At 42.3% G+C, this 13,080-nt stretch overlaps 1 protein-coding gene across 4 annotated transcripts in view; it reads left to right on the forward strand.

Annotated features, from left to right (window-relative positions):
• The first annotated feature begins 1,338 nt into the window (after positions 1 to 1,338).
• Positions 1,339 to 13,080, forward strand: part of npr3.L (natriuretic peptide receptor 3 L homeolog) — a 58,914-nt gene continuing 47,172 nt past the window's right edge. For 3 of the 4 annotated variants that reach the window (XM_018243315.2, XM_018243325.2, XM_018243333.2), the window contains exon 1: positions 1,339 to 3,205. In XM_018243315.2, the coding sequence (XP_018098804.1) occupies positions 2,533 to 3,205 (673 nt within the window). In that variant the 5' untranslated portion in view covers positions 1,339 to 2,532. 4 annotated transcript variants of the gene reach the window in all.

Below are 13,080 nucleotides of genomic sequence, written 5' to 3' on the forward strand. Positions count from 1 at the left end.
TCCCCTCTAAGGTGTAAATTTTGAGGCCATCACATACAACAAATTCTGGTTCACACCAAGAATTTTGTATGAAAACACAAAATTTTGTATTAATCCTGACCTGAGCACAACGTTTAAAAATTACGTACATAAATTTAAAATGTGCGCACATAGCCGAGAAGGAATTAGAAGGAACATTGCTTCTAAATATCATTCGCAGCTTCTACCAAATTAAATTTTTGCTAAATTCTTTCGGCGGCCAGTAGATGGCAATGCCCATTTACAATTCTCCCATCTTTCCAAAAGGGAAAAAAATAAGAAACTTCAGAATTTCTTTGGGACCATGTGTCAGCAAACATCTCCCTCCTGATACGCATTTTACAACATGCAATGGGGAGTAAAAAAAAAAAAAAAGTGCAATAATATCTCCCAATAAAGGGGGGGTTCGAAAATCCCACCAAATAAACTTTGCCTCCTCGTTGACATGAGCGAAATGAATGGCTGGTTCTTTCCCCTGTATCGGTTAAGAAGAAAGATCAGAAAATCAATCGTTTTAATCCGGATTAATAATGAGATTGTGCTTGGTAGTAAGGGCAGAGACACCCGTGGAGATTCTGGGAGATTAATCTCCTCCAACTGCTTTCCCGCTGGCTAGAATCTAAATCACCGGCGGGATGGCTCTCGGAGCTCTTTGTTTTCTGAAGTCGCCCGAAGTTGCCTCACAAGGACGACTTTGAAAAACGAATCGCTCCGAGTGCCATCGGCAGCGATTTATATTCTCGCCAGCGGGAAGGCATGGCAGGGAGATTAGTCGCCCGAAAAAGAGAAGACTTGTCGCTGGGTGACTAATCTCCCCGAATTTCCACGTGTGTCTCTGCCCTTAGGGAGGGTGGGATTGGAAAGGGGGACCCCTACATGGTGAGAGAGATTGGTATTTGCCGCACCTTCTAACCAAATACACGGACCCCTACATGGGTCTGTCTGTCCTTCATATTATAGAAAATGCTGCAGCTATAAACTGAAATATCATCAGCCCCTTGCTAATATAATTATAAACCACAATTCTCCTTACTCCTCCTTGTACTTACAGAACAACACCAAGTCCTCTTTTTATTTTTGCAATCAACATTAAAAAAAAACATTTTCATTGAAATGAACCCCCAGGCAGCCAGAAGGCATGTCATTATTCCGCAGCAGCAGCCCATGAAGTTGCTGTCTGAGAGTGAAAGGCAGCCGGACTTTTCCAAATGACTGCTCACTCTGTAGTCGGACTCCTCCTCTGCCCCTCCAGTGAAGTTCATCTGTGAACAAGCCTTTCAGTCAGCTCCACTGCACTCCCCTATATGATTATTCATACGCAGCTAACATTCACCTTTTTATAGGGATTCCACTGGAAACAAAGCCAACTGCTTGTTTGGGCTGATTGTGCTGTTGTTGTTTTTTTTTTCTGCTGCCTATTTTGCAACATTTTTGGAGGTCCAAAGGGTTGAGGGTTGACTTTTTTTCCCTAACCTAGTGACAGAGGGATCTAAAGTGATTTCTTCATACCAGCTCCTTTAGACAAGAGAGTGGAAAGTGTTCCCATGGAATTTTTTTCCACCCAGCTTTCTGAAACATACCAGGAACTGCAGGGAGTCCGAGCCCGGCCAGTGAGTAAATTCACTGAATTTCCAAAAACATTTGTGCAGATCAATAAGAAGTATTGATTAAAATGCTGTCTTTAAAAAAAACCAAAAAAAAAACCATGCCTTATTGGGCTGACGTTGAGAAATAAATGGCAAGCAACATGATCATAAACTTCACCTTGTCTTTCATCAAAGCAATATAAAATCACTTGTTTGAAACATCAAACAAGATAATGAATCCTCTGTAAAGCAAAGATCATGCCGATTCATTTCCTTCTATACATATAAAACTCGTTGAATGATAATTTTCACAAACTCCCAATAGCCATTTTTTTGCATGCAAACCTGCTATCAGGGCATAATGAGCAGCAATAAATAAATGCAAGCTCCTGCCTAGGATAATTCACTAGAATCTCTCTCCCTGACTTAAACAATACCCTGCTGCTGCCTGGGGAGAGAGTGTGTGTGTATAGCTTTAAGAAAGAGGCGGATGACTGAGAAATGACGCAGGAATGTTAATGAGTAACTTGAAAAAAAAAAAAAGTCTTCCTCAGTGCACCATGTGTGGTAACAGGCTTGGCTGCCACACTATTTAAACAGAGGGTATACTAAGGAACAAGGAGAATGAATAGGATCAAACAGGGGATGCTCTATCAGTGAGAACACAGGCAGTCACCTTAGAGAACCCCATGCAAAAAAAAAAAAGCAATTACTGACTTGAAAAATCTATTTTCAGGCTGAAATCTTAAAAAAAGAAAATAGAAAGAAAATTAAGAAAATAATAATAGTTCAGAGTGAACTGGAAAGAGTTTTGATTCTCTCTCTTATTAATGCTTATATAGAGCCAGCCATCCCTAGGGGACTAGGTGCACATTTTATTTTTTTGGTGGTGGTGGTTTTGCACTTTTTTTTTTTTTCCTTTGGAAGGATGTCCTCTATGCTCTTGTTTAGCCTGATGGTGACTTTGGTTATTTTAGCCAAAAGCAACCCCATGGATGAAGACACAGTGAACATGCTAGTGCTTTTACCTAAGGATAACTCCTATATGTTTTCCATGGATAGGGTGAAACCTGCTATTGACCATGCCTTGAGTTCCATTCAGGAGAACCAGACCCTCTTGCCCGGCGTGCACTTTAACGTCATTTACAATGACTCTGACTGTGGCAACCAGGCACTCTTCAGCCTGATAGACATAGCCATGCAGCTGCAGAAACCTGACGTGATTCTGGGTCCTGTGTGTGAGTATGCGGCAGCCTCCGTGGCTAGACTTGCCTCCCACTGGAACGTCCCCATGCTCTCCTCTGGGGCACTGGCAGTTGGCTTCATGCAGAAGTCCAGCGAGTACTCGCACCTCACCAGAGTGTCGCCCGTCTACTCCAAGATGGGCGAGATGTTCCTGGCCATGTTCCGCTATCACAAGTGGACCAAGGCTTTTCTCCTCTACACTGACGACACTCTGCAGAGGAACTGCTTTTTCACCTTGGAAGGGGTCCACCTTGCCTTTAAGGAGGAAGGTTATGCCATGTCGATCCACAACTTTGACGAGACAAAACATGTGGACGCGGAGGAAATCGTGCACGCCATTCAGAATAAGGAGAGAGGTGAGTGCGAACGTCTGATGGGGGTTTTACTGGCAGGGGAGGTGGGGGGGATGCACGGCACAAAGCCCCTTTCTCTCTCCCGGGACACAGGGCTTTAGACTGTCACTTGTGTGCAGAGCAACAAAGTGTGTTTGTATCAGTGTGTGGCAGTAGAGAGGGTTCCGCAGAGAAAAATGAGGGCAAAGCTGATGGGAAACAAGGCACGGCTTTCATTTTCTGTTCATTTAGACCCCTTTTATAAGGTACAAGGTACCCTGCAATTGTCACCTCTCGGGGTGAAAACTGTTTCATTTAAGAAGCACTGAATCAGCACTTTAATTCCGAACCCATTCCAGAGTTTGATTCAACCAGGATTGGAAGGCAGTTAAAAGAAAACAGTATAAACCTCCATCTGGGAGCTTCGGTGGTTTAACAAGGTAACACTGCAGCTGAGGTTGACAAAAAAACACCCATCAGTCAAGTTCAGTCCTTTGCTTTGATAATTTGTCCGCAGCTTCCAGAGGAGCGGCAGCCACTGGATCAATAAATCAATGTCCCATAACTGGGGAGTTGAACCCATTTCATCCTGCCCTAATTTGAGTTACAGAGTAACATAGTAAATTAGGTTGAAAAAAAGACATATGTCCATCAAGTTCAACCTTTTAAGTCTATATATAACCTGCCTAAAAACCCCATTTGAAGCCTCTCCAAATTTGCCTCAGAGGGGGAATAATTCCTTCCTGACTCCAAAATGGCAATGGGATCAGTCCCATTCGGTAACCCTGTATTCCCTCATTATATTGCATATAAAGGAAAAAGGGATAATGGTATCGATGAGAAGACGGGAGATTATGTAAGTCAGCCTCAAGCTGATTTTGTGTTATGGCAATAGGGCAGAACATTTCTGGTGCCGGGAGCACCCTAAGGATAGGTACCGTATTCTCCACAGAAGCGTGCACCTGCCTTACATTTATTAATAAATAGGTAATGGAGGGGGAGGGGTTGGTTTCCAAATATATTTGAAGTTAGGACTAGTGTTGTGTTCCTTTAAGTTGCTGGCAAATACAAGGGGTTCAATCAAATTTAAGAAATCGGATCGGATACATGAACTCTTTCATGGCTTTGCTTAACTGGGGTGCAGCCTGAGGACCAAACAGATTCTTGCAGTGCTTCATTATTTGTATAAAGGAGTCCCGTCCAACCTTTGGCTGTTGCAGAACTACAACTCCCACCACCCCTGATAACTACAGCTTTCAGCTTCATTTTGCACAACACTGATAAAGCGTTACTATCCCTGGTAATTCGCTGCTCTCAGGAGCAAAGATATACTTTAGTGATGTGTGCAGAATTGCTTTGTGCCAGGTTTGGAAGATGGATGAGGAATAATACATTTCGTAATAGGGATAGTACATAGCAAACCCAGTGTCCGACTATTGCCTAGCATAACTGCAGAAAGCTAAATAAAATGAGCTGATAAGCAGATAAGAGATTACCTGTCTTTCCCAACTGTGCAGCAGAAGTGAGCAATACAGTCCATGGAATCCCCAAATATTTCCTATTGTTTTGCTGATATTCTAGTTCAGTTTCTGTTTGCATTATACAATGTATTGTGTGCTAATGAGCCCAGGTAGGAGATATGTTATTCGGAAAGCTTGGGGACCTGGGGTTTTGCATATAAGGAGTCTTTCCTTAATGTGGATTAACCTGCTTTAAATCATTATACATTCTAAAAACCCAATAGGATTATCTAGCACCCATAGGATTCATGCTGCTAATCAAGTTTTATTATTACAAAGAAAAAAAATCTGATTAGACAAAAAAAAGGACATTTGTTTGTTTAAGTTGGACACTAGGGTAAAATTTGGAGCAGATAATGGCTTTCCGGATAATAGATACCGTGCCTATAATTGCATGCCATTGTTATCTGTTTCCATTCACATCACTAATAATATTATTCCATCATATCTCTGCCTATTGTTGTGTCATAAATACTTTACAGACACATTCCTGCACTTTGGCTGTAGTTTCTAACAGCTCCTGGTTTCACAGCACAATGGGTGGCAGGTGAGGGGCTTTCAATGCCGGGGGGGTATATTATTAGCGTTGAGAATACATTATAGAAACTATATGTAGAGCAGAGACTGTAGGGTGCAATAAGGCGATACCGAGGACCTGCAAAGCAGAAGATGTAGGTAGGATGAATGGGTAGGGCATGAGTAATACTTTAGGGTAAGGCAGGAGGAAGATGGTAGATCACGGTGGTTTCACAAGGCAAGGTGGCAAAAGTAATACTTTATCTCTATGTTAGTGCAACTTCCAGGAGTAAAGAGAGTTGTAGTGCAACGTCAATTGTAGCTACACCATTGGTTGACATACCTACTATATTTATATAATGTGATTCTGCGTCTGTTTCCCCATGCCCCACGCCAACGAAAAACAGCCCTGAATTAACTACGTTGTGCCATACATGCACATAGGTCATTAGTGATAATCAGTGGCACCACTTACTGTATGTTGTTTAGTTCAGCTCTGTCCCCAGTCCACTGTATAGTCCAAAGGACCATGTTTCAGCCAGTTAATGTTTTTCTCTGGAAACTGTTTGAGTAGCCGATCAATATAGAGACATAAGCACCAAAGAAATCAGTTCAAACTGATAAAATATATAAAGGTATGGGACCCTTTATCCAGAATGCTTAGGAACTGAGGTTTTCTGGATACTGGATCTTTCCGTAATTTGTATACTTCATCTTCTACTAGAAAATGATGTACACATTAAATAAACCCAATAGGCTGGTTTTGCTTTCAATAAGGATTAATTATATCTTAGTTGGGATCAAGTACGAGCAAGTGTTTTATTATTACTGAGAAAAAATCATTTAAAAAAATCTGGATTATTTGGATAAAACGGAGTCTATGGGAGATGGCCATTCTGTAATTCTGAATTTTCTGGATAATGGGTTTCCGGATAACGGATCCTATACACATATATATATATATATATATATATATATATATATATATATATATATATATATATATATATATATATATATATATATATATATATATATATATATATATATATATATATATATAATATATATATATATATATATATATATATATATATATATATATATATATATATATATATATATATATATATATATTAGAAGGCAATTTGGTCAATCATGGATGTTCTTTGGGGCTAGTTTGTGAACACGTTTGCTAAATAAATGCAGTTTCCTATTAAAACCAATCATATTTCCTTTCAAATTTACTCAAAGATAATTGCTCATTGATTGCTGCAATTGTATTGCATAGGAACACATGTAGAGGTGGAAGAGATTACAGCAGACGTGTCAAAAAGACCCAACATCCCACCAGTGCCCCAATTTGGCTCCCAATCAACCTAAATGTTGTCACTCATGCAGACCATCACTTTGGCCGATACGCATTGAATGACATACTTATCTTATGTTTATATGCAGGGGAATATTCCATCCCTTCTCAGCAATAGAGGCGTCATCAGGGCAATGTACTGTTCAACATTCCTGCTGCAGAAGCTTGCTACTTCTCACTGATATTGCTTGTATTTCTATGAGTTTGCTCAGGTAGAAATTAAACGGGTTTTCGAGGAGCCACTATCAAAATGTTAATATAAAATGTACTTATTGTTGCTAATCTGCAATCAGTAATATTGATCCAGAAGGTGATATTGCAGCCAAGGTACCAAGATATACCCTGGAGCTAGATATGCAGCCTAAGGGCAAGGGCACGTGGGCAGATTCGGGGAGATTTAGACGCCTGACGACTAATCGCCTCTTCTCCGGGGCTACAATCCCGAACTGCCTTCCGTCTGCTAAAATAAAAAATCGACTGCGGGAAGTTTACTTGTGAGGCAACTTCGGAAAACAATGCGCCGCGAATGCCATTTTTCATTCTACCAGGCGGAAGACAGGGGGAAGCCATTCGGGGAGATTAGTCACCCCAAAGAAGAGGCGATTAGTCGCCGGGCGACTAAATCTCCCTGAATCTCCAGGTGTGCCCTTACTCTAAGTAGTTGAATACATACAATGATTGAGGATTTGTAGCTCATATAGTGAAGGTTATCCTATAACATTTTAATACATTTTCTTTACAAAGGGGTCAGACAAGAATTTGAGACAGCGCTTGATCACTGCCATCAAGTGTTTTGCAGTTCTGACTGCCCCAACCGACACTTGTACACCTCCATCCTAATACTCAGCTCTAGGCTAGGACATTATTTAGATCAGTGATCCTCAACCAGTGTCTCGGGAGCAAAATGTTGCTCATTAACCCCTTGGATGTTGCTCCCAATGAACTAAAGGCAGGTGCTTATTTTTGAATTCCAGGTTTGGAGGCAAGTTTTGGTTGTATAAAAGCCAGGTGTACTGCCAAACAGAGTCTCCTATAGTCTACCAGTCCAAATAGGGGGTAAATATTGCCAATCCCAGCACTTATTTGACACCCCATTAACTTTTTGCGTGCTGATGTTGCTCTCCAACTTTTTTTACATTTGAATGTGGTCAGGCTTGGACAGGGCCGTTGGACACCGGGAAAAAAACCTGTGGGCACTGGCTCTTGTGGGCCCCGTCAGCCCAGACCCACTCCCTGCTGTTTCTGGCCCCTACCACCCTCTCTGTGGCAAACGATCGTACGGGCATGTGCGTGCACACAAGGGGGGTTGCGGCTGCAGCAGGGATCCGGAGGGGGCTTTGCGGTAGGGTAGGGCCACCTTTTCTGAAAAAAATACCGGGCTTCCTATACTCTTACCGGGTTTTTCTATAAATAACATTGGCATCAAGCAGGATTTTTACCGACCAGGCCGGTAAAATATCGGCCAGGTGGCAACACTTCTTTGCAGCTAGGGTTGCCACCTGGCCGGTATTTTACTGGCCTGGCCGGTAAAAATGGTGGTTGATTCCAATGTTATTAATAGGGAAAAAAGATAAATATATAGGAAGGCCGGTACTTCTTTCCAAAAAAGGTGGCAACCCTATTTGCGGCAGGGGTGGGGGTGGCCCTGAGACAACAGCCCTGGTGGGCCCCAGACTCCCAAGTCCGACTTTGAATGTGGCTCATTGGTATAAAGAAAAAAAGTTATGGACCCCTGCTGTAGATGATGGGCCTGACATTTTTTTTGTTAGTATTTCGTTTATGGTATCACCTACCAATGGCTCTTGGTCATTTTTGCCTGATTATTAAGCCACATTATACCATTTCCCCCAGCACCAAGATGGCAACACCTCAATAACACAGTGGGGCAGCCTCTGAAAATGCTGTAGTGTCATTGGACTGGGCAGCAAAGAAGATTTCAGACAAGAATACATTTGCCTTTTCTAGTGGTCTGTGACAATAAACATAAAAGGCAAACATGACTGTATCCTATTTACCTTGATACCAATGTGACGCCAGATGCACCAGAGGAGGGAGGACTGAAAGAAAAAACAGCCTGCGCACAAAATAAAGCAAGAGCGTAAAGCCAACATGTTTTTCTCTTTAAGCACAGGATATTTGCAGGCATGTATATAAACAGGCCTATGTCCATCAAACAGAATAAAGTTCATCTTAATTTTCTAAATGTGCCGGAAGCAATGAAAGGATTAAATCACATCCAATTTACATTATTTCATGGGAAGTTATTTAATTTGTGCTTGAGTTACTTTGCATCTGGACTGGGTCCAGCGGGAGTTGGATCGTTTCATTGACTAATCTAGCGATCGCTTTACTTGTCTTGCCCTCCTTATAGCCTGTGATCTCTCCCTGTGGACCAGGATGAAATTAAATTAGTCATGTTTGCAGACTTCCCTGAAATGATTTACCCCCCTACCCCCAACCCGGGCATTACTGGGCAGATAAATACGAAGGGAAAATATTTAGATCAATTTGTTCTTTTGTTGTTTTAAGTATGGAATCGTTTCTGCAGCCCTAGAGCGGCTTTTCCATGGATTGGGAAGAAACAGAGAGAAATCCTTTGTAAGACACTTTTATTGCACTTTCACTTGTCCCTGTTTGACTGGTTGGGGTATTTATGACAGTAGTTGTGAGGCAAAGTTCTAGGAAAGTCATTGTGCTCCTGCTATTTTCCATTAATCTTCCTAAAAAACAATCGTCCTAGGATAGGGACAAGCAAGAAAAAAAGGGCAGAGACACACAGTTAGATTTGAGGAGATTAGTTGTCCGACGACAAATCTCCCCTTCTTCGGGGCCAACTTCCCACTGGCAGAATGTAAATCGCTGACGGGATGGCACTCGGAGCGCTTTGTTTTCCAAAGTTGCCTCACGAGGAAACTTCGAGTGACTTCGGAAAACAAAGTGCTCCGAGTGCCATCCCGTCGGCGATTTACATTTTGCAGGCGGGAAGGCAGTTCTGTGGCAGTTCCGTGAGATCAATCGGTCTGAAGAAGAGATTTGTTGCCAAGCGACTCCCCGAATCTGACCATGTCTCTCTGCCCTAAGGTTCAGGTCCAGACTGGCAATCTGTGGGTTCTTGCAAATGCCAGAGGGGCAACTGTAAGATGCCATAGACTAGTGGGCTGATGGGGGGCTGTGTACATGAAATGCTGCATCAGGGGCCCATGCACCCACACCCGGACCCCTGATCCCCCTCTGCCAACTCCACAGGCCCCACCAATCCCAGGCGCAACCACCCCTCTGCCTGTCTGTCAAGAAGCATATCGTTTCAGGCAGCCAGGTGAACCAGGTCTGGGCTAGCAGGCCTACCGGGCTTTTTCCTGTTGTCCTGCAGGCCCAGTCCGACCCTGACACCCAGCGCCAGGGTAACCGGCCCTAGGCAACCTGGCCGGTCGCGCAAACCACCGATCTCATGCGCAGGAGCAAAATGCCGCTCATGGCGCATATGCACATAAGTCCAAGTACACGGCCAAGAAGAACAAACATCGGAGAGAGGGGAACAGACATGGGGGTAGGCTACCGAGGAGGTATGTGCCTGGCGCCCCCAGCTTTTGCGCCTTAGGCATGTGCCCACTCTGCCTACCCCTAGTTCCGTCTCTGCTGACGCCTGGGCTTATTTAGACCTGCTACCGCTCATTCATTAGATGTTCTTTTGGCACAAGTTTGCCGCCTCAATTGATGCAACCCACTGTGGGAACCATGGAATTACTTCCACATTTAGGCTGGTGGGAAAGGGATCTAGAGGGTAAATAGACAAACTTGCACATGATTTAGCAAAAGACCTGGGATGGGTGCACTGGTGCTAAGCACAACTAAACATACGTTTAAGGAGTGTGTTTGCATGTAAAAAATTTTAATAAATAGTGCAACTGCATTCACTAATGAGCCCTATAGTTTTGCTATTTATAAGGGTTTTATTCAAGTTTAAAGGGCTTCCCATATTAGTTAAAACGTCTTCAATGATTATTCAGCAAGTCCTGTTGCTCTAGATGTACTTCTACTAAATATACCATGACCTGGATGAATGAAAACGTTCATAGACATCTCACATAACATGTATGGTGCATCATTTTCACTAACCCTAACCAAAGCTTCCATGCTTTGCCCTATCAGCTAGGAAGTATGTCAGTCATCCAATAAGTAAAGAATAATTTCCTTGCCTAAAATACAGGGTCAACATCCTTTTATTATATTTAGGTGCTAGGTCGGCATCAAGGTTGGCATCAATCATATGACAGATTTCGAGTTAATTTTGCAAATGGCCTAATAATGAATTAATAATTTATGACTGTACTGAGAACTACACTGAGCTCTCTTATGCTCCTGTATTGGTCAGTATTTGTATATAACCTGTATGTTTCATTGTACAGTATATGTTCGTGCTCATACTGTAGATATGTTTTAATTATAATTACTGCACTAAATGTAATGACTCTACTGTAATGTTATGATTTACTATAGGTGTGCATGGTAGTATGTATGTTCTTAGTAGACATATGCTCTGTCCTGATATTCCGTTCTGGGGTTCTGATTGGTTATAGGTTGGCTTAGGCCTTCAAATTTTTTTTTTCTGACATAAGAAAGGATGATTACACCCATGCAAAAGAGAAATCACAGTAGGCACATAAACCCCAGCCATAGTGAATTCCCCATGTGCTGGGTAGATGAATGATTATCCTGCAGAAATCTTGCATATGAAGTTGCAGAGACAAACTACGTGAAACCCTTTCCTATGCCGTCACTTCTTGCCTGACGCATCACCGAGCAAGATTTTTCGGCTACCATTACTTTTGATGTGGATGTGCCAGTCTGCTGTTCCATCTCAACTCCAGATGCCACTTTAAATGCCTGTCTGCACACTGTTAAATCTCCTGCCTCCGTGTACAGTGATATTTGGGAGCTTTGTCAGATTTGTCTCATCAGATGCTATGCATATTTTGAGAATTACTATACAATATATATGAATCTTGCTGGTGCAAATAGGGTTGCCCCTATTTGCTGTCTGGTTTTCTGCTGCTGTCAGGCCGTTCCTGCTCTTGTACTTCCAGCCTAGAAGTCAAATAGCTAAACTCAGTATAATATAAACATATTAACAGCCAAGATCATGCAGGCTCTTTTATTAAGTAGGTGCAAAATGCAGCGAATTTGCATGTAACACCTATAGGCACTACTTTTCACACCATCAAAATGGAACACAAGGAGTTGTACAACTCTCTTAATATGCAACATTCCCTTCGTTCTTCAACAATGCACAAAAGGAGGGTTGAAAGTCAATGGCACAAGGACACCCAATGACACAACCTCAGCTTGAGCGCCCACCAGGGGCTTAACTATTGGGGAAGCATACCCTGCAATCATAAGAAGGGGGGGCAGGAGTGTAGAGGGCACAGTGGAGCCCTAATTAGCATGCAATTTCAACATATATTTAAAAGAAAGTTCATTACCAATGTTTTGGGGCTCTAAATTGTATTATATTGTGGGGCACAGCAACCTCTAGTTATGCCACTGGTGTCCGCACAATGGCAAGAGATCCAGGGAGCTCTATATTTAATGCCTTCCTAAGGTAAGATATTTCAATGGCAGCCAATGCCTTGCCTTGGGGACGTGAAATAAGACTTGTGAACCCCCCCATTCATGTATTAAAGACCCAAATGGGTTTGTAAACCTTATGTCATTTGATCAGTTATCCACTATTGTGATGAAAGGAAACTGCAATGGGTTGGACACACTTCCAACACCAACATAGGTTCTGGGTCTTGTATAGTCTCAAAGGGATTAGCCACTACATTGGACGCAGCTACTCATTCTCCCTGACGATAAATGAGCACAGGACTAATGAGACAATGAACATGACAGAGAGATATGTTCATAAACAAGTATCTACAATTACATTTAGGTGCTTGATTGTCCAATTTCAGATGACTGTTAATTACCGCAAACGAGCTGCCCTTGGGGCAGAAGCTTAATGGCTGTTCATGAGCCACACTCCTATTATAGTAAGGGCAAGTTTAATTGCATGAAGGTGTGGGAGCCATGAAATTATTTTGTGTAAAGTCACAATAAGCCTCTGCTTTGTGTACAGTCATCTACATGCCGAGGGGTTAACCACCACAGGAAGTCTCTGGCTCATAGATAAGTTACAAACAAAGCCTTAAAGTATTTTCTTAGCCTTATATACATTTGATCAGCATTCTTTAATTAAAACTTCTGTTGACCCTATTCATGAGAAAGTTCCCCAACTGCCTGGGGCCAAGCTCTGTAGTAAGCAGGGTCCTTTAATAATGGCTCGGCTTTAGCCACGGGAACAATCTGTTTTTCATAGCCAAGAGAACAATGGTACAATTTATAGTGGGGAATTACCCCTGCGGCATTAACATCTATAAGAGCTGATTTTCCAGGGATAAAGAATTGAGTGTCCACTAAATGTTTTCATTTTCTTATAAATCCTTGTTTGTTTT

The sequence above is a fragment of the Xenopus laevis genome, chromosome 1L (genome assembly GCF_017654675.1).
Source record: "Xenopus laevis strain J_2021 chromosome 1L, Xenopus_laevis_v10.1, whole genome shotgun sequence".
Classification (NCBI taxonomy): domain Eukaryota; kingdom Metazoa; phylum Chordata; class Amphibia; order Anura; family Pipidae; genus Xenopus; species Xenopus laevis.